Source organism: Phyllostomus discolor, chromosome 6 (genome assembly GCF_004126475.2).
Source record: "Phyllostomus discolor isolate MPI-MPIP mPhyDis1 chromosome 6, mPhyDis1.pri.v3, whole genome shotgun sequence".
NCBI lineage: Eukaryota > Metazoa > Chordata > Mammalia > Chiroptera > Phyllostomidae > Phyllostomus > Phyllostomus discolor.
In genome coordinates this window covers 76,924,516-76,945,914 of record NC_040908.2, presented here as the reverse complement: position 1 = coordinate 76,945,914, position 21,399 = coordinate 76,924,516, and the positions used below count along the sequence as shown (strand labels likewise).

The 21,399-nt window shown below is 45.8% G+C and overlaps 1 protein-coding gene across 1 annotated transcript in view; it reads left to right on the top strand.

Moving 5' to 3' along the window:
- The window catches only part of OAF (out at first homolog), a 37,963-nt gene extending 16,869 nt beyond the window's left edge, over positions 1–21,094 (top strand). Inside the window, exons 2-4 of the mRNA XM_028514834.2 lie at positions 17,690–17,824; positions 18,600–18,780; positions 20,045–21,094. Coding sequence (XP_028370635.1) covers positions 17,690–17,824; positions 18,600–18,780; positions 20,045–20,310 — 582 coding nt within the window. The 3' untranslated portion in view covers positions 20,311–21,094. The remainder of the gene's footprint in view (positions 1–17,689; positions 17,825–18,599; positions 18,781–20,044) is intronic.
- Positions 21,095–21,399: the final 305 nt, after the last annotated feature.

Here is a 21,399-nt window from a genome sequence, read left to right as displayed (position 1 = left end):
TATGATCTTTTCTAATGTATAACTGGATCCAGTTTGCTAACATTTGTTGAGCATTTTAGCATCAATGTTATTCATAGATATTGGCCTGTAATTTTCTTTCTTTGTTGTGCCTTTACCTGGTTTTGGAGTTAAGATAATACTGGCCTTGTATAAAGAGTTTGGAAGTCCTCCTTCTTCTTTAATTTTTGGGGATTGTTTGAGAAGGATAAGTATCAGTTCTTTTTTGAATGATTGTTAAAATGCACCTGTGAAGCCATCTGGTCCAGGACTTTTGTTTTATGGGAGTTCTTTTATTTCTTCTTCAGTTTCATTAGTTGTTCTTGGTTTATTCTGGTTTTTTGTTTCTTCCTGATTCACTTTTGGAAGATTTTATGTTTCTAGAAATTATCCATTTCACCCAGGTTGTCCAATTTCTTGGCATATTGTTGTTCATAGTATTTATATTTCTGTGGTATCAGTCATTACTCTCCTGTTTCATTTCTGATTTTATTTATTTGGGTACTCTCTCTTTTGTTCTTGATGAATCTGGTTAAAGATTCATTAATTTTATTTATCTTTTCAAGGAACCAGCTCCTGTATTCATTGATCCTTTGGATGGGGTTTTTAGTCTCTATGTCATTTCTGCTGTGATCTTGATTATTTCCTTCCTTCTATTCAATCTGGGCTTTGTTTGTTGTTTTTCTAGTTCTTTTAGGGATAGGGTTAGGTTGTTTATATGTAATTTTTCTATCTCCTTTAGGTAGGCCTGCTATGCTATGAAATTTCCTCTCAGGATTGCTTTTGCTGTGTCCCATAGGTTTTGAGTTTGAAATTTTTGTGTGTCCATTTTCTTTTGTTTTAAGATTTTATTTATTTTTATTTTTAGAGAGAGGGAAAAGGAGGGAGGAGAGGGGGAGAAACATCAATGTGTGGTTGCCTCTTGTGCACCGCCCACCTGGGAACCTGACCTGCAACCCAGGCATGTGCCCTGATGGGGAATCGAACTAGCAACCCTTTGGCTCGCAGGCTGGCACTCAATTCACTGAGCCACACCAGCCAAGGCTGTGTGTTCATTTTCATTTGTTTCCAAGTACTTTTATATTTCCTCCTTGATCTTATTGTTGACACACACATTTATTATTTATTACATGTTATTTAGCCTCCATGTATTTAAAGGTTCTTGAGTTTTTATTGCAGTTAATTTCTAGTTTTAAGCCATTGTGTTCCAAGAGAATGTTTGATATGATTTCAGTTTTCTTGAATTTGTTAAGACTTATTTTGTGTCCTACCATGTGGTCTATCTTTGAGAATGATCCACACACACTTGAGAAGAATGTGCATTCTGTTGCTTTGGATGAAATGTTCTGTTCATGTCAATTAAATCTATTCAATCTAGTTTGTCATTTAAGGTACCTGTTTCCTTCTTGATTGTTTGTCTGGAACATCTACCCATTGATGACATGGGGTGTTCAAATCCCCTACAATGACTGTATTGCTGTTAATCTCTTTCTCTAAGTTCTCCAAGTTTTTCTTTTATACGAGTCCTTTCCAGGGAAAGTCCAGCCATTGTTAATACAATGAGAATGGTCTGCATGACATCAATATCACCTGGCAATCAAGGAATGTGGACTGGAATGCACATACATAAACAATGACAACTTCACTGTACTAGTCAGTGGGGGCAGTAGATACCATTGAATGAGCATGTGTACTGTGTGGGCATCACATTCAAAATGACTGAGCAAGTAGAGCAATGAATCTGTATCAAATTTTGCATCAAGCTTGAACATTCCTGCATGGAAACTATTCAGATGATTAAGAAGGCCACAGCTGTGAGCAATTGGTGATTGGCAGCTTCATCATGACAGTATGCCTGCTCATGCCTCATATCTCCAGCAGAGTTTTTTTTTTTTGCAAAACATCAAGTCCCCCAGGTGACTCAGCCTCACTACAGCCCAGGTTTGTCACCTTGTAACTTCTGCCTTTTCCCAAAACTAAAATCACTTTTGAAAGGGAAGAGATTTCAGGCCATCAGTGAGATTCAGGAAAGTACAACAGGGCAGCTGATGGCAATTGGGAGAACCGTGTGAGGTCCCAGGGTGCCTTCTTCGATGGGGACTGAGGTGTCATTGTCCTATGAATAGTGTTTTTTGTATCTTATATCTTCTTCAATAAGTGTCTCTATTTTTTCATATTACATGGATGTATACCTTCTGGACAACCTTGTATTTAGGTGCTCCTCTATTGGATGCATATATGTTTACAAGGATTATATCCTCCTGTTGGATTGATCCCTTTAGTATTGTGTAGTGATTTTCTTTGTCTCTTGTTTGACCCTTGTTTTGAAGTCTAATTTTGTCAGGTATAGGTATTGCTACCCCAGCTTTTCTTTCATCTCCATTTGCATGGGATACCTTTTTTTATTCCTTCACTTTCAGCCTGTATAAATCTTTTTTTTCTGAGGTGGGTTTCTTGCAGACAGCAAATATGTAGGTCATGTATTCTTATCCATTCAGCTACCCTTTGTCTTTTGATTGGAGCGTTTAATCCATGCACATTTAAGGTAATTATTGATAGGTACTTATTTATTGCCATTTTTGCCCTTTGAACCTGTATGTGTGTGTGTTTGTATTCTTAAGGAAGTCCCTTTAGCTTCTCTTGTGATGCTGACTTGGTGGGAATGTACTCCTTTCGCCTTTCATAGGGGGCTTCTGGTAAGCTCTTTATTTTGCCTTCCATTTTCAATGAAAACCTTGCTGGGTAGAATAGTCTTGGTTTTAGGTACCTGCTTTTCATTACTTGGAATACTTCATGTCAGTCTCTTCTGGCCTGTTGAAAAATCAGCTGACAGCCTTATCAGAGCTCCATCATAGGTAACTGTTTCTCTCTTGCTGCCTTTAAGATGCTGTCTTTATACTTTCTGATTTTAATTATGTTGTGTCTTGGTGTGGATCTCTTTGGGTTCACCTTGCTTGGGACTCTCCATGTTTCCTGAACTTGTGTGACTTTTTCCTTCTGTAGGTTAGGGACATTTTCTGTCATTATTTCTTCAAAAAAGTTTTCTATCCCTTGCTCCCTTTCCTTTCGCCTTCCCTTTCCCCCTTCCCTTTCCCCCTTCCCTTCCCTTCCCTTCCCTTCCCTTCCCTTCCCTTCCCTTCCCTTCCCTTCCCCCCTTCCCTTTCCCCCTTCCCTTCCCTTCCCTTTCCCCCTTCCCTTCCCTTTCCCCCTTCCCTTTCCCCCTTCCCTTTCCCCCTTCCCTTCCCTTCCCCCCTTCCCTTCCCTTCCCTTCCCTTCCCTTCCCTTCCCTTCCCTTCCCTATCCCTATCCCTATCCCTATGATGGTGAATATTGTTATGTTTCATATTGTCCCAAAGCTTCCTTAAACCATCCTCAGTCTTTTTAAGTCTTTTTTCTTTTTGTCGCACTGTTATTTTTTCCTACCTTGTCTTCTAAATCACTGATTTGATCCTCTGCTTTGTTAAGCCTGCTTTTGTTTGTTTGTTTGTTTGTTTGTTTTAAAGATTTTATTTATTTATTTTTAGAGAGATGGGTAAGGAAGGGAGAAAGAGAGGGAGTGAAACCTCAATGTATGGTTGCCTCTAGCACACCCTATACTGGGGATATGTCCTGCAACCTAGGCATGTGCCCTGACTGGGAATCAAACCGGCAATGCTTTGGCTTGAGGCCGGCGCTCAATCCACTAAGCTATACCATCCAGGGCAAGCCTGCTTTTAATACCTTCTAGTGTATTCTTCATATTAGATATTGCATTCTTCATTCCCAGCTGATTCTTGTTCATAGTTTTATGTCCTTTCTCATGCTGATGTAGTTCTTACTAAGTTCTTTGAGCATCCTTATAATTATTACTTCGAACTCTATTCTGATAATTTGCTTGCCTCAATTTCATTTAGCTCTTTTTCTGGGGATTCCTCCTTCTGTTTTGTGTGGAAGTTGTGTCTTTGTCTGCCTGCTTTAGCTCTCTCTTTGTTTGTTTCTATGTATTAGATAGACCTGTTTGGACGCTCTGTCTTTGTGGGGTGGACTTATGTGGTAGGAGTCCTGTGGGACCCCATGGTTCAGTCTCCTTGATCTCCTGAGTCAGATGCTCTATGAAAGTCCTTTGTGTGGGTTATGTGGGCTCTTCTGTTACTGGGTTGGCCAAAATGTCCATTTAGTTTTTAAATGGCATTAAAATAAATGACACATACTCCATTTTCACCAATAACTTTTTGATTTGGATATTTTGAGTATGTTGGCCATCTCCCACTATTGGCTTCTAGTCGGTGGAGGCCAGGGGTGCTGCTATACATCTTCCAATACATAGGGCAACCCTACAGCAAAGAATTATTTGGCCAAAATGTCAATAGCACAAGAAACTTTGAAAACCACTTTTGATACATTTTTATCAGTCATAACACCGTCTACAAACACTGCACAAATCTTTTTTTGTGTTTCAGTTGTGTTCACTTTTTTTGAAATAATAAAGCAGAATACGCCAAACATGTTGTGTATTTTCTTCCAACTTTACTATTAAAATGGCTGCTCTAAATTCACCAATTCTGATAATTTCTTTTAAGTGCATGCTGATAGGACAGCTGTCACAACTACAGTCTAATAAAATTGTTTCAAATGAAGTTAAAGACAACTAAATACTACTAGAGCCATTGTACAGAAAAAAAAAAACTGAAAAATCTTTTTGGTCAACCCAATATTTGGGCCTGATTTTTGTTGGCCCATTCATTGGTAGAATCTCTTCCAGCTGACTGACTGAGAGGCTCAGCCCCCACTATGTCTTGCACATGGTTGTAATAGAACAAAGCAAAACACCACCAAAACCAAAACAAAACAAAAAAAAATCCAAGAGTAGCAAAATCAACAACAAAAGGGCAAAGGAAAGGAAAGTGAAATAGAATAGTAAAGAAAGGGGGGGGGAGAAAAAGAAGAAATAGGAGAAGGCCAAAGGAAATAAAAGGGATTATGAAAGGAGAAAAGTAAGAGAACTAATACAAGTAATGAATAGAGAGGGGAAAATGGGAAAAAAGGGACAAGGAAAGAGAATAACAAAAATAAGAAAAAGGAAGAAGGGAAAAATGGAGTAAGCAAAGGTAAGAGTAAAATAAGTGTTTTGAAAGAAAAACAGCAACAAAAATAGAAAGAGAAAAAAAATTAAATGAAAAATAACAGAAATCATCTCAGCAGAGTTTAGTTCCTGCCTGCTGGGTTTTCCCTTTGGATATACCTCTGATGTTGTATATAAGCCAATTATCAGATGCTGTCCACATTTAGCCCTTAGCAACCTGTTGGAAGCTACAAGCTATCCACAATTTGTAGCTGTTTTCTCCAGGCTTAGCTGTACACAGGATGGGCCAAGCTGCATTGCAGAGCTGGCTTTTGTCAGCACTGAGTCCAAGGGTGGGTCAGCAAATATCCCAGGTACCACAGGATTTGCCTCCATCTGGCTCTACCTGCTGGCCTGCTATCAGTCTTAGACTAGTTGCTGACCTTTTTCTGAGAAGGTTTCTGGTGGAAGCAGGGGGGTGGGAGTCCTGGATCACCCACCCATAGGAGGTGCCTTTTGAGACTTCAGGGAAGGTAGTGTGTTGTTCCGCTACACCTGAGTCCCTCATCTGAGTCTGTCTGGGATTATTTCTTTGAACTCTGCAGGATGGAGCCCCAAGTAGGCTAATAGGCCTTTGGGGCCCAGATTTGGGGTCTGCCAGAAATCAGGAGGTGTTTCTATGGCTCTCCTTTAATAAGGAAGCTCTAGTTTTGTTCCCAGGAAAGCATATTGAATGGCTGCACACTAAAACTAGTCTCTGATACCCCAAATCTGTGTATGTGCTGTCTCCTCAGTAGGGGTTTAAGATGCAGGATGGGAGGAAAAGAAAGAAGAAAAGAAAATAACCAAGCCAAACCAAACCAAACAAAAAAGATATGCAGGATTGGGCAAGCATAATTCCAGAGTTTGGGATGAGTGGTGTCTCACAGGGTAAGGTAATTGATTTTCCCCTAGGAAGAGTTTGCTTTTCTCAGGAAAGATGGCTGCTACAGTATCAAAGTATATCTTGGCACAGATATCCTCATAACTGCTTCCCGAAATCTGTCCCTAGTTCCTTCTACTCCAGACTCTTCTTGCTTCTGGCGCAACTCCAGTCCACCTAGCCTTCCCTTTGCCTGACCCCAAGGTGAATGGTTGTGAACACAAAACCTGTGCTTTGGCCCCTTTAAGAAAAAAAAATAGTGGCTTTGTCTCCAGCAGGCTGTCTCCCCAGCAGACAAACCTACCCCCCAAGTTCCCCCACCAACCCTTCTCTGCTAGATGCTATGTGAGCACTGATCCTGGCACTAGAGCTGCTCCATGCTTGGGAGCCCAGTCTGGGGTCCAGGCTCCTCTCATCTTAGGGAAAGCTCCCACAGTCATTCTCTAAGCTTGGCCTGCCACCCATGGGAATGGAGGTGGCCCCTTCATGTTCCTGCCCTTCTTACCAGTCTAGTTTGTTTCTGGCTATTCTTGGTTAAAAGTTTGTTTTTCAGGAAGTCTTCGGTTATTTATTTCAGGTGGCTGTCCTCCTCTTTTGTTTTATTTCCAGTTTTGTGCTAGGAAAAGGTGCAAGAAAGATCTACTCTGCAACCATCTTGTGATCCCTCTATGTGTTCTTTTTTTCTTTCTGCTGCTCTGATTGTGTTGTTTTTCTGCCTTGTCTTCCAAATTGCCGATTCGATCCTGTGCTTCATTCAACCTACTATTTATTCCTTCCAGTGTTTTCTTGATGTCAGATATTGTATTCTGCATATCTGAGTGTTCCTTTTTTATGGTTTCTATATCTTTTTATGCTTGCGATCTCATTGTTAAAGTTTTCAGTAAGTTCATTGATCGTCGTTACAACCATTTTTTTAAACTCTGTATCTGATAAATTGCTTGCCTCCATTTCATTCTGCTCTTTTTCTGGAGATTGCTTTTGTTCTTTCATTTAGGGTAGATTTTTTTTTGTCTCCCCATTTTGGCTGCCTCTTTGTGTTAATTTTTATGTTTTAGGTAGTTCTGCTATGTCTCTCAGTCTTGGTAGGGTGGCCTTATGTGGTAAGTGTCCTATAGACCCAGTGACACAGTCTCCTTGATCACCTGAGCTGGGTGCTCCAGGAATGTCCCTGTGTGGGTTATGTGGGTCCTTCTGTTATAATAGAGTCTTGATTGCTATTGTCTTTTTCATGTATGGGGTTGACCATCAGGCTGGTGGACTGTGTGGATCAACCCCAACCACAGTATACAAGCTGCTGTGTAGGTGCTAACCATACAAAGTGGAATTTGCTGCAGGTCTGATGCCTGTCAACACTTCCCTATGATATACTGCTTGTGATGCTAATTGGATTCTGCTGTGATGTTGCCCAAAGCTGGCTACCTACTGTGTTGTTTCTGGGACCTCTTGGGAAGAGCTCTAGCGCAGACCAATGTCAGATACTGCTTGTGACTGTCCCTAAACAACCTGTTTGGAGCTACAAAGCCATCCACAGTGTGGCTGTCTCCACTGAGCTTGGGTGTGCACAAGAACAACCAAGATGTTCATTAAGGCTCGTTTTTACCAACACTGAGCCCAGGGGAAAATCAGCAGAAGTCCCAAGGTATCCTGAGATCTGTCTCTGCCTGTTGACTGGCTATAGGCACAGTCACTGAAAGAGCCACTGGTGGTTCTCAAGTTGCATGAGGTAGGTTCTCAGTGAGTCACCAGGTAGGGGCAAGTGCTGTTTCCCAGATTGATACAGGTTCACACTCAGTGCCAGTGCTGGGTCTGAGGTCATTCAGCAATTGTTCCAGGGTACACCAAGTCTAACTGCTACCCACTTGGTGCCCACAGACCCTTGTGGTGGAGTGGGGGGTCCCAGGAAGTCATCACAGTAAGGCAGAGTTTATCAGTCCCAAACAGACCAAGATTTGGCTGTATGAAGGGAAGGCTCTACACTGATTAGATCTGTGAGGGAAAAATGGCCTCCGGCCTACAGCTGCACAACTCAGTTTGTCCAAGATTCTTCCAGGAGCCTGAGCTCAGCAGGGTGGGGCTAGTGGATCTTCCATGAGGGGTTGGTGCTGGTCAGGATTGGGGAAGGTAGGAGGAGTGGCCCCTGCCCCAGAGCCACACAACTCAGTCTGTCCCAGCTTCTGCCAAATAGAGTGGGCCTCTGGGAGCTTAGATGGTGGGGCTAATGCATCTCCCATGAGGGGTAGGCACAATCAGGTTCATGGGAAGGTAGAGATTTATTATGAGGGATTGGCTCCCACAGTTATGGAGCCTAAGTCCCATTATCTGCCATCTGCTAGTTGGAAACCCAAGAAAAACACTGATGTAGTTCTAGCCTGAGTTAAAGCCTGAGAACTAGGTGCACCAATGTCTGAGGGCAGTAGAAGATGGATGTCTCAACTCAATCGGAGCCAATTTACCTTCCCTCCACCTTTTTGTTCTATTTACACCTTCAATATTTAGATTGGATGATGCCCACTCATGTTGGTAAGGGCTATCTTTACAAATTCTGCTGATTCAAATGCTAATCTCTTTGGGAAACAGCCTCACAGAAACACCCAGAAAGAATGTTTGCCAGCTTTCTTAACCCAGTCAAGTTGACACACAAAGTTAATTACACTCCAAATTTCTAGCCAGCCTCACAGAACATGCAGCAGTCATCCTTGTCCTGCCAGTCTGTCTACCTAAGTCTCTTGTGCTGGGTGCATTGCAGCCTTCTGTCTGGCTGATCTTGCTTACCCCACCTAGCCCCCTCTATGGCCCCTCCCATCTTCTGTTTGCCTCTGCCAAGAGCAAGGTTCCAACAGGGTCTGTCTGGCTCTCCCCATGCTGCTACACTGGACGAGAAGCTGATGAAGCAGTAACTCTAATCAATCTACTGTAGGATGTATAGCCTGGAGTCCAGGCAAGGATTATAAACTCCTCAAGTAGCTTGGAGCTATTAAATGGCCATTGTGCATTACTGCAAGTCTTGCCCAAAGGCTGTTGACCATCAGGCAGATTGAGCTGCTACTCTAAAAGATATGGCATAGCTCAGTGGCTCCCAAACTTTGTTGTCCATTAGAATCAACTGGGGAGCTTTGGAAGATCCCCTTGATCAGGCTGCTGTTCATGCCAATTAAGTCAGAGTGTCTAAGGGTGGGAGCTGGGAGGCAGTATTTTTTAAAGAGGCCCCGGTGATTCCAATAGGCAGTGCAGTTTGGGAATCACTGGCATAGCTGCTTCAGGAAAGGGGAGGGAACTTGGAAGAGCAACCAGGTTAGACTGTCAAATGAAGGTAAAGCCCAAACTTAGTCACCTGTTTGAAACCTGTCATTCTACCAACAATAACCCCAATGTGTTTAAGCAGCATATAGACTTTATGCCTAATTCTACATGCTCTTACTATAGAACTTTAATTCATAATACACACTCAATAGGCAGTACTCTTCTTTATAATCCAAATCCTATAGATGTATTTATACCCATATGTACATACTCACTGGGTATATCTAATAGCGGGCATGTCACCATCTCTAGTCCCTAACATGGCTTTTTGTATAACAGCCTTCTTGGGTCCCCCACCGCCAGGTTGCTTTCCCTGTCCAAGTTTTCTTTCTCCTTTGTGTCTCAGTCTGAGTGTTCATAAATTGGGGAAGGGATGAGTCATGTTCCGGGCATGGTTTGGTGCTAATTGGATGGAGAGGGTGGGGATAAAGATGTGAGAAAGTCATATGGAATTGCTTTGGGTTGATTGATACAACAGCAGTGAGGGGGAAGGAGTCGCAGACTTCAAAAGTATGGAAGGAGGGGATTGTAAGGATCATTGGCTGGAGCCAAGATAAGGAGAGCCATATGGTAGTATAAGTTAGCTCAAGGTCACTCTAAAGGACCCAAGGGAATTGAAACTTGAGCCTGCCCTGGGCACTGATGGATGAGTGGTAGCCAGAGGAAGGAACAGTACAGAAAGCACCAGAGTCTCTGCCTTGGGGTCTCCTGGTCTGGAGAACAACATAGGATGCTGCACAGCTGTGAGATATAGTTAGTGAAGATGTGGAATGCAGATGGCCATGTTGCTGTGCCGAGCTATTTATTCTCACAGGATATCATATCACATGGACATCAGGCAGGAGAAGGTTTTAGAGTCCAGTCTCCCCTACCCTGTCTATGTTAGGTCCCCTCAATTTGGCATAGAGGCATGTGATGGATAGGATGTCTTCTTGGGAAACAGGACAGCAGAGGTGCTTTCAAGAGAGACCTAACCTTTTTAGAGTCCAAAGCATTTCCTCATAGGAGTTTATGAGAAGTCACTGGGAGGAATGACCCAGCTCATGTCCATGGGGCCCTTGGGTCTAAATGCAGTTCCTTTGCCATTTCTGAGGAATTTCTCCATAGATTGGGATCAGTAGCCCTGCCCAAAGTTTCAGATGTGCTCCCTGGAGCTTGACAAGCATCCCTTCCCCTTCTTAATGCCTATGTCCATGTGGAGTTCTAGCAAAAGATCCAGATCAGGCAGTGAAAAGTGACCCTTGGGAACAAGTGAGTGGCCTGCTTGAAAGAAAGTAGGGAAATGAAGAAGTGGGGTTTTTCCCCACTAGGTTTCCCAGGGTGCCGAGAGATGGTAGTGGTGATGGTAGAAGTGAAAGTGAAGGAGGAGGAAGGAAAACCCAGAAAGACTCTGATTCCACAGGAAGACAGAGGGTCCAGCCTTGAGATAAGAATTGTGTGTATCTGGATCTCCCTCATCAGGTAGTCACTCATATCACACATTGTTAGTTGCTGTCATACATCTGGCTCATTTGATATTTACCACTGCACCATGAGGTAGATACTGCCTCCATTTTGCAGATATGCAAATTGAGGCTCAGAGCTATGAAATGACTTTGACAAGATCCAGGAGTTAATGATCCTGGATTAGGGGGATGCTTCCTGTGTATATTGTGGAATTTAAGTAGGCTCCTTCCAGAAGGATGAAGAAACCTCAATATTGGAAAGGGAAGACGTAGGTAGGCTGAAAAAAGCCTTGGTGCAGAGAAACAAATCCAGAGTAACTTTCCTCTATACAAACTTGGGCTGGGTCCCTTCTTTACAAGCTTGTCACCCCTGGTGAATATCAACTCCTTGCCATCTCTGTGCCTGAGATTCTTCCCTTCCTTCCTCCTTCCTTCCATGGCCTCTAGAGAGTGGGGGTGGAGAGACGGAGCTGTGGGGACCATTTTTACAGATCTCACAGATACTACTGAGTACATTGCATACATCTTCCTGCCCACTACTGGCCGTGTGACTTGAAAAGCCATGATCTCTCTGATCCTCAGGATCAGACATGACAGGAACACAAGAGGGCCAGTAGTATGATGGTTGCAGCCTTAATGTGAAAAGTAAGAGGTCTTTGCAAAGCAGAAGCAGTACAGGCATATGAAAAGTGAAATAGTGGTGCCAGTCCAGTCCTGGGCAAGACTTTCCTTTCTGCTCTTTTTGCCCTGTTAAGCAGATTGTTCTAGCTCCTTTTTTTCTGCTCTAGGGACTAAAGCATTGTTAGGAGCTTCCATCCTTTAAGTTGGCAAATGTTTAAGTTGCTGCCCCACTGGGGATTCCAATAAAGGAGAGGGGGAAGGGAGGTTTTGCAGCTGGGAATCTGGGTGAGAGGGAGCTATGATCCCCATCCTAGGAGCCCTAAGTCAGCAGGACATTGGGGCACAGATGATCCACATAAAGCCTCACATTGTTTCCGTGGCATTCAGGACAGTGGTGACCTTTGGGTTTGGCTGACAGAGCACTAGAGACTGGGGGTGGGGGTAGTGGAAGAGGGCAGAGGGCACTGCCCTGTAACAAGAAGCCTCTCTCCCCAGCCTAGCCCTGAGGGTATACATACGTCTCATAATGGGGGTAGCCTAAGTCCCTGGGCATCGGCCTGTGGGTGTGCTTGGCCTGCTTTGGGTTAACTGCATTCCCCCATGGATACTGGGCAGAGCAGCCAAGGTGTACCTGTGTCTCCCACAAGGCAGCCAACATGGAGTTAGGAAGGCATCGATTCTTGGCTGGCTCTCTATGCTCGCCCCTTCTCTAGCCATAAAGCAGTTCCCAGCCAGGAACAGAGGAATGAATATTTAAATTGACTTAGCCCAGGCCTCAGAATCACTCACTCTGGTGTGGTTGAAAGGAGACAAAGATGGCAGGATAAACTCCCAGCAGTTTAAGAGCAAGGAGGAATTTGGGAATGGAGTGGGGGCAAGCTGCTTTATGAGAACACTGGAGAGATGGCCTCCAGCTTAGGCTGTACAATAACTGTGGTACAGCAATGGGCTGTGAGGGGCATTGAAGGAAGGGCAGTGCTGCCACCATGGCCCCTTTAGTTTTTGGTTCCCTTGTGGTGGAAAGCTGGGTCAGCAATGAGGTCTGAGACAGGAGAGCCTCACCACCCTATCCAGGATGGGCTTTCTGGAGAAGGGCACTTAGAGAGTGGGAAGGAAGCTAGGAGCTAGTGGTGGGCAAGGCAGCAGGGAGTGGGAGGGTACAAAGTGTAGAGGAGGAGAGGAGATTCACTGGGCTGGAGCTGAGGTAATGCACTATGAGAGGATGTGTGTGTCAGATGCTACATACGAAGGGGTGTGTGACTGACTGAAGGAAGGTGCATGTGACATCATGTGTGAAGAGCTTATTAGACTGGTGAGAAAGGGTGTGTGTGAGATGAAGAATTAGAGGCTGTGTATGAGATTGGGGGAACTCAGTGAGAGAGAGACGGTGTGGGAGACTGTGGGAGACGGTCTGTGAGAGTTGTTGCATGTGACTCAGAGAAAGAGGTGAGGTGGGGGCTCCATGGAGGGATTGTAAGAGAGAAAATATGCTCATAATGAGCATCTGTGTGGGGGAATGGGAATGAGCTACTGGGGTACAATGTGAGCCTGGGGCAGGAGAAGGTGTTGGGAAGCCTGGTTGCTACTGGTGAGATATTGGGAGCAACTGCTTGTTGGAGAAACAGCATGTGTCAAAGATTATGGATCAGTGGCCTACCTATGAATGGGGAAAGCAGATGATATGCAGATTGAGACAGGCCATCCTTGGCAGAGGAATCAGCTTTATGAAAAGGTACATGACTTTGCTCATTCTGGGAACTGCCAGCTTTTTGGTTCAATGCTCAGGGAGCATAAGAGGAGCTGTCTGTAGAGACCAGGATGCCAGCCTCTGGGGGGTACACTTTATAGAGAGGACAAAAGGAGCATGTGAAGGGCTTTAGGCAGATCCAATGCCAGTAGAGTGGAGGGATGTGTCAGGTTGAGGCGTTGAGACCCTCACACCTTCCTGTCTTCTGTAATTGCCTCTCTCTTGGCTGGAAGGCCCTTCCTCCTTTGACTGCCAAGGACCACTGACATTTTCCTGGGAAGTCTTCCCTTCCCTACTTCAAGTCCCTTCATTAAAGAAACAAAAACCATTCCTCCATATATCCTTTGCCACATAGAACTTAGCATAAAACTCACCCCAGGACTTATCATAAGGCACTGACTTTGGTTGTAGGAATTTAACCTCGCATGAGCCTCTTGAAGACAGGGGCATTTGCCTTAGTCTTGCCCACCCCCCTGCCCAGCCTGGTGGCTGGAAGGACATGGCCCAGGTAATGCTATTCAATGCCCTCCCACTGATTTGCTGACTACTTTTGAGCCTTAGAGCAGTCACCTGAGACCTCTCTGGGTCTCAGGTGCATCTCTAAGAGAAAAATTTTTACTCCTGCCTCTGCAGGTTTGGAACAGATCACAGCTGAAACAGGGCCAGTGGTTGTAACAATATAATAAAGACACTTAAAGAGATCAGCCCACTATGTTCTGAAACCTTTCACTCAGTTTTTCTTCATAATAATCCCTTGAGGAAGGTACTACTAGTTTTAGTCATTTTACAGATGAGGAAACTAAGGTACAGAGAGATTAAGTTAATCCCCCAAGGTTACATAGCTAGTATCAGCAAAAAGTGTTTGAACACAGGTAGTACTGCCTTCCGAGCCTTTATTCCTAACTACTGTGCTCTCCTAGAACATACCTAATCCCTTCTTACTGAAAACCACAGCGGACTTTAGCAGAGGCTCACTTGCGTGTGCTCGCGCTCGCTCGCTCGCGCTCTCTCTCTCTCTCTCTCTCTCTCCATGGCACACTTGGCACACCCTCTTCATAGCCTGGATTTTATCCCTGGTACTGTAGTGTACATTTATTCCTGGTGGCCTGTACTTGGTGAGCTGCAGGTTCTAGGAGTCAGGGGAGAAAGAGACATACAGAAATATCCTCTCTTGGGAGCTGTAGCCTTAGTGCTGAGTTTGAGGACCCTACCTCTAGCCCTATGACATGGGCTTTTTCTCAGCTATGCCATCTGTCTTGGGTGCTAGGCCACATCTGGGTGAATCATCCCAGGGCACTCTCTAGTGAGGAGGAAGCCTGGAAGCCAGGCTTCCATCTGTCCAGATGGTCTCTGAAGTAGGGGAGCCTCTCCCCTGCCCTTTCCTTGTGCTATAGAAAAAGGGACCCCTGGAACCTTAGCAGTGACTCTGAGGTGTAGGGAATAGAAGGTGGGAGGGGCACTGGTAGGATTGGTGGAGCCAAAGAGACACAGAAACTAGGGCTGCCCATGCCCTCCTATGGACCAGCAAATAAAATATAGTTTTCTGGAAAAATAGGACTAAGAAAACTGGAGAATGCAGGGTTTAAAGAGGCTAAAGGACAGGCAGACAGGCATGTTAGGAGGGTGTCCTTCCTCATCTTACTCCAATATTTGTGTCAGATGCTGTTGTTTATTAGTTAGAACCGTGAGTGGGGAGCTGCTATACTCTGCAGGCAGGTATACAGAAGACTCACAGACCACCGCAGGGTAGACAAGCACAGCTGGAAGGGGGATCTTATTCTGGCTCTGCTGCTTGCCAGCTGCATGGCCAAGGGCAGATTAGCACTGCCTCTCTGGGCCTGAGTTTCAGTTTCTCTAGCCAGGCATCAAGGAAATATGACAAATTGATCTAGTAGGCAATTACACATTGTGGTTGGTGAAGAGAGCCCAGACTTTGGAGTCTGATTACTGGATTAAAATTCTGGCTCCATTTTCTCTTAGTCCCATGACCCTGAGCAAGTTACCCATTCTAAACTTGGTAGAAATCATAGTTCCCACCTCTTGTTGTAAAGATTTTAAACAGGACAATATACCCTTTTTTTTACTCATAATAACAATGACTTGTCCCTTCCAGTTGTAAACTTCAATAAATCTTTGTCCTACCCAAATAAATGGGAAAAACTGAGGGAACATTCTTTTTCAATGATAAATCCTTGTTCCCTCTCTTCACCCCCAGTTGTGTTCCCATTTTGGTAGCATTTTGTTGTTGTTGTGGATGATATTTTTATTTAATATAGATGCAGGGGGGTAACTCAGATTTCTTTCACCCTCTGTTCTGGTCTAAGAATTCAAATAAATGCTTTTCTGTTAATGGCAGGCAGGTGATGTCCCCGAGCACTGGGACCACCCAGCACCTCTCAAAATACAGGGTATTGGCAGGAGGTGGGTTTGAGAAGATGCTGTGAATATTCCAGACAGGGTTCTTTTAAAGGATTATGAAGCTCTGGCTGGTATGACTCAGTGGATTGAGTGCTAGCTTGCAAAACAAAGGGTTGCTGGTTCCATTCCCAGTCAGGGAATGTGCCATCCAGGCACATTCCATACAGGCCAGGTTCCCAGTAGGGGGCACATGAGAGGCAACCACACATTGATGTGTCTCTCCTTCTCTTTCTCTTTCCCTTCCCTTCTCTCTAAAAATAAATAAATACTTTTTTAAAAGGGTCATGAATATTCCAGACAGGGTTCTTTTAAAGGGTTATTGCCGAAAATACCCTAGGAGTAGAAATCTGGTATCAAGTCTCACCTGACAGGAGTTGAGCCTGGAGTGAAAAGTACTAAAGTGTACTAGCTCCAGTTTCCCCTCAAGGGAGTGGAAGATCAGATGCCAGGCTGGTGGGGCAAGGAGACTCCAGACATGTAGCCCAAGAACAGATATTCTGTTGAGCAGAAGCTAGGATGAACCCAAGCTCTGATTCACTTTCTCCACAAGTCTGGGATAGTAAGGAACCTAATAGAACCTTTCTCACCAGCTGAGTCTCAGTTTTCCTTTCTATAATATTGGTGGAAATTCTCCTTATACACTTCCCCACCTCATTGTTCCAGAGGGCATTCACAGTAAAAGGAAGTAAGAGAAACATCTTTGTAAAGTCAAAGGACTTCAGAAGTACATAAGGATTTATGAAATGACAGCAGTCATTTGTTCAGATCACCTGTGACATGTGCTGATCACTTGCAATGATGATAAGCACCACAGCTGGTACTTTCTGAGCACTTACTTTGTGTGGGCATTCTTCTGTGCTCTCCACACTAATTTATTTAGTCCTCATCACAACCCTGTCAGGTAAATGTATTCTCATTTCCATTTTACAAATGAGGCTTAGAGAAGCTGAGAGATACACCTGGGTGCCAGGTAATACATTGCAGAGTTGGGGTGGAATCACTGCCCCTCACTGCCTATACCAGGAACCCAAGAGGTATCTTATACCCTGTTCTCAGAGCACTTACACTCTAGCAGGTGTACAGTGAGCACCCCACTGAATGGGGGCTGTCTTAGTGATTGAGGCCAGGGCACATACATTGATAGATGAGCTACACTGGCACATACATTGATAGATGACCTTACACTCTCAGTGCCAGTGCAGGGCCATTGGTGTTCCAAGAAGAGAACCATCATTGTCACCAGGGTGTCTCCTAGGCAGGGGGACCTTGACAGATTAAATTACCTCTGACCAGGACCTGGTAACTTTTCACTGGGAGCAGTCAGGCAAGACACAGAGATGGGTGAGAGTAGGGAGGCACCTCAGGTGCAGGTGGGTCAGAGCACAGGATTCCAGGAGTCAGTTGGGAAGGAGACCCCATCCCATGGCCCCACTCCAGCCTTTCCCATTCATGTAGTGAGTCAGTAACAGGAAGGAGCACTTGGCCTCCTGGTAATGCCATTAGTAACACCATCAGGAAAGGGGAGTAGAAAGGGAAGGGAAAGGTGAACCACCCCAGTTCCCTCACTCCAGAAGGCAGCAACAGCTGAAGGCAGCTTGTGCTAGCATCTGTTCCTAACCCTGTCCTGCCCCCACCACCTCTACCTGAGTGGCTTGGCTGATCAGAAGTCTGGGAGGAATTTTGAGGAGCAGTAATAGCTAGGCATTTTCCCAAACCTGAATAAGAATGTCAGCAAAAGAAACTCTGGAATCTGTACTTGTAAAAAGTACAACCTGTCCCTGCACGAGGCCTGGGTCCTGTGGTTGTAGTGGCCCTGACCCATCCTGATCAGTATGACACATCGGTGCCACCTGGGGGAAGTATCAGCCATAAGCAAACCAGGTGCCCAAACAGTGCTGTTCCCTTGAAGGTGAAGTTCTGTACTTTGAAACAGTTTTGTTTTGAAAAGCTTTCTAGCAGTTCACTTTGTGAATTCGAAGCCCCCCAGGAGGCTTCAACACATCTGGGCTATATTCTTTTAAGTCACTGGTTTAAGTGGGAAAGATTAAAAATCCTAGACCAAAAAGAGGGAGGTGTCTTTTGCAGGGCAGTATCCAGGCACATGTCCTCTCCAGGGCCTGAGCTGAGCACTGGGTGGGCTGGCAGGGAGGCCCCACCCATATCCACCTGGTCCCTGTCCTCCTGCCCTTTTCCATCAGTATGTGAAGATCTTCCGGGCCTTGATCCTGGGGGAGCTGGAGAAGGGTCAGAGTCAGTTCCAGGCCCTCTGCTTTGTCACCCGGCTGCACCACAATGAGATCATCCCCAGTGAGGCCATGGCCAAGCTTCGACAGGTGAGTGCCTTCCTTGGGCCTGCCCTCTCCCAGCTTCTTCCCCAGAGTTCTCATCACTGCAGCCAGCAAGGCTCCAAGCCTGAACACCACCCCAGGCTCAGTGTCCCACCCAGCATGTTATCTGAGCCCTCATACCTGGTACCTTACTCTCACCTTATCGTCCTGAACCCCCTGACTTTGCTCCAGCTAAACCTGACCTCACAGCCCCAGATCTTTAATTGGCACTGAACCCCCAAACTCCCATATTCCTCCAGTTCCTAATGTTAGCTTGTCCCCATTTATGATGGAGGCTAGGGGCTTAGATTCTGAAGTTGGATCTGCCTTCAGATCCAGTGCCACCCTCATTATCTGGGTAACATTGGACAAGTTACCTCACCTTCAAAACCCTACCTGCCATAGGCCCTTCTCCTTGTGCCTGCCCCTCCCAGAGATACTCAATTTCCTGAATGTTGGGAAGTATGGAACCCCAGAGGTCAATTACCCTGGGACAGCTTGCCTGGTCAACCCACATCCAACAGTCACCCCAGCAGCATGATTGAACTCTTCATCGGGCCACCAAAGACAGCCAGCTAAAAAGGCTTGACTATACTCTGGGTATCAGTTTCTCTGCCAGTAGGAGTGGGAACTGGGTGCCCTTTGACTGACTGCCACCTTGCAGATGGTCCCAAGATTCTAAACACAACCAGCCTGGGCTTGTCTGACTCTCAGTTATCAGGGGGAAATGGGCAAGAAGGCTTCTGAGACCTGGTGGGAGTGGCTCTTCTCCTCCCCACAGAAAAATCCACGGGCAGTGCGTCAGGCTGAAGAGGTGAGGGGCCTCGAGCACCTGCACTTGGATATCGCTGTAAACTTCAGTCAGGGGGGCCTGCTGAGTCCCCATCTCCACAATGTGTGTGCAGAGGCAGTGGACACCATCTACACCCGCCAGCAGGATGTCAAGTTCTGGTTGGAGCAAGGTCAGCTGGGTGCTGTCCACTGCTGTATCATATCAAATATGATAGAATGCAATGATAAGATGTGGGGTTCAGGGAAGGGATCTCTGAACCAGGCTGGGATTAATTAGGGAAGGGACATCTGTATGGCTCTCCAGTGAGAGGAGTCAGCCAGGTGAAAGGGACCCTCCAGGTAGGGACACATAGAACTATGGCTCTGCTGGGCCCTGTGGAGGGAGATTCCCAGGCAAATCCTATCTCATTCCTGACCTTAATGGGAACACAGAGAGAATCTTCTGTCATGTGAGGTGGCACAGGCATCAGGGTCTGGGTGGGGCCCAAGGACTCCCATTCCCACATACTTACCTTGACCACCACCTCTTAGAAATCCATTCCTCTCCTTTATTTCTCCTCTCCTTCTCTCGTGCCAACATCATTATCCAAAGATCTCTGAGGCCTCCTCCTATCTTTGCATGATCTTTGCCTTTCTGGCCTGTGTGACCTCACTGCCAGGTGATCTCCTGGTATTTTTCCTAGGGCTGTCCTCAAGTTCTGTGTATAGAGGGGACAAGGAGATGTCACCATTCCAATTTCAGGTCCCTGGTCCCTCTGCTCAGCTGGCTGCACACTAGAGAAATGTCTGCCCCTTCTAGTGTGGCTTTGGATTTAGAGATGTCCAAAAGAGCTCTCAAACCTTACACACACACACACACACACACACACACACACACACACACACAGTGGTTGCACCCCAGACTGAGCTGCAAACCTGATACTGTCCCCCAGAGACTGGTACCCTGTGGCCACTGAGCTGAGCCAAGGCCCAGGTCGCTGTTGTCTGCCTAGTACCCTTCAAGTGCACATTCGTATCTGTTCCTTGCCCTGACCATCCTGAGTTCCCAGTGTGTTTGTATGGGCCTTTTTCTGCCCAGTCCTACTCAGATATCATTTCCTTTAAGAAGCTTGTCTTGATTTCCTATTTATTTTCCCCTCGCCTTTATTCTGTCACAATCCAGTATAGTGATGTTTTTAAATGTAGGGTGGCAGCATGACTAAGTTAAGGCCTTGAAGTCAGACAGACCTGTGTTCCAGTTCTAACTTTACTGCTTACTATCTGATAGATTGTTAAACTTCTGTGGGCTGTTTTTCTCATCTGTGAGAGGGGGATAAGAATATTTAGCTCATTGGGGTGATGGGATACCTAAAAAGCCCATGCATGGAATGGCCCTGGCTCCTTGCTAGGGGATACCCCCTTTCTCCTTTCTTGACCTTTGCCTCTCTCCCTTAGGTGTGGACAGCTCCATCTTCAAGACTCTGCACAAGGACACAGAGCAGGCTTTGCTACCTCGCTGCGGGCAGGTGAAGGACCGAGGGATGCCCTGTGTCTGTCACTATGGCCTGAGTCTGGCCTGGTACCCCTGCATGCTCAAGTATTGCCATAGCCGGGATCGGCTGGCACCTTACAAATGTGGCATCCGCAGCTGCCAGAAGAGCTACAGCTTCAACTTCTACATGCCCCAGAGGCAGCTGTGTCCCTGGGATGAGGATCCCTAGCCAGGCTGGGGTGAAGGCTCACCACTCCTTCTCCCAGCCCCAGAGAGGCCTTATTTCTCTCCTTCCCCTCCCTTCCTATCCTCTCCCCTGCTCTCCACCCCCCCTTTTCCTTTCCCTCCCTTGCTCTTCCCCCTTTCTCCCCTCCCCTAATCCCAGAGCCTCTAGCCCCATCACTCATAACTGTGAAACGGGATGTGGCTTGGCAGCTCCCACTCCCACTGTGTGCCTTTCTTGAGGACAGAAGAAAAGGTGGTTCTCTATATTGTACCCCTCCTCTCCTCCTTCATCCCCCCTTTCAAGCAACCAAATTATCATGTCCTGTGATTCTCTTATTTAACTCTTTACAGATTTAGACCCCAAAAGGTGTCTTTGTTTGTTTTACCCACCTCCCCACATGAAACCCCTCCCTAACCATCAGGAAGAAGCTGGTCACTCTGTACTTTCAACTACCCAAGAAGGAGGGCATTATCGCCCCAGAGAGGGGGCTATTGGGACAGATGCTGTAGCCCCTATACCAGATCACAATGCATCCTACTTATCACTGGCCTCCTAGGCCTCACTGGGGCAGGTAGGAACCTCCCAGCTCTGAGATAGATCCCCTGTTCCTTTCCCCAGACTTGGCTACAAGAGCAGGCACCACCTTTCCCCATCTAAACAGAAATGTTTGTAGGGTTCTTGGTCAGGAAGGGAGGAGCGTGAAGTATGAGGAAAACTTGAATTCCAGATTTTTAATGCAAAGTATTTATCATTTCTACCAGAAATAAAAGTTTCAATTCTTACTTGACTGGCTTTTGGCTAATGCAATGCTGCCACCTGGTGTCAGGAGAAGTGTTCTGTATTCTATCAATGACTAATCATGGGACACCTTCTAAAGTACCTACTGTATGCTCAGCCACTATGTGGTGGGGAGAGGTTGTGGGCAGGGGGGAGGGGGGTTGTTACTAGGGAAGGATAAGACAAACCTTCTGCACTGAAGAAGAGGAGACGTACACAGAGAAGAGAAGAGAAGCAAGCCAGACAGTAGCAGGCAGCAGGAGATATATTAAGACAGCGTGAGTTAAAATGAAAACTTTGGAACTAGACTTCCAT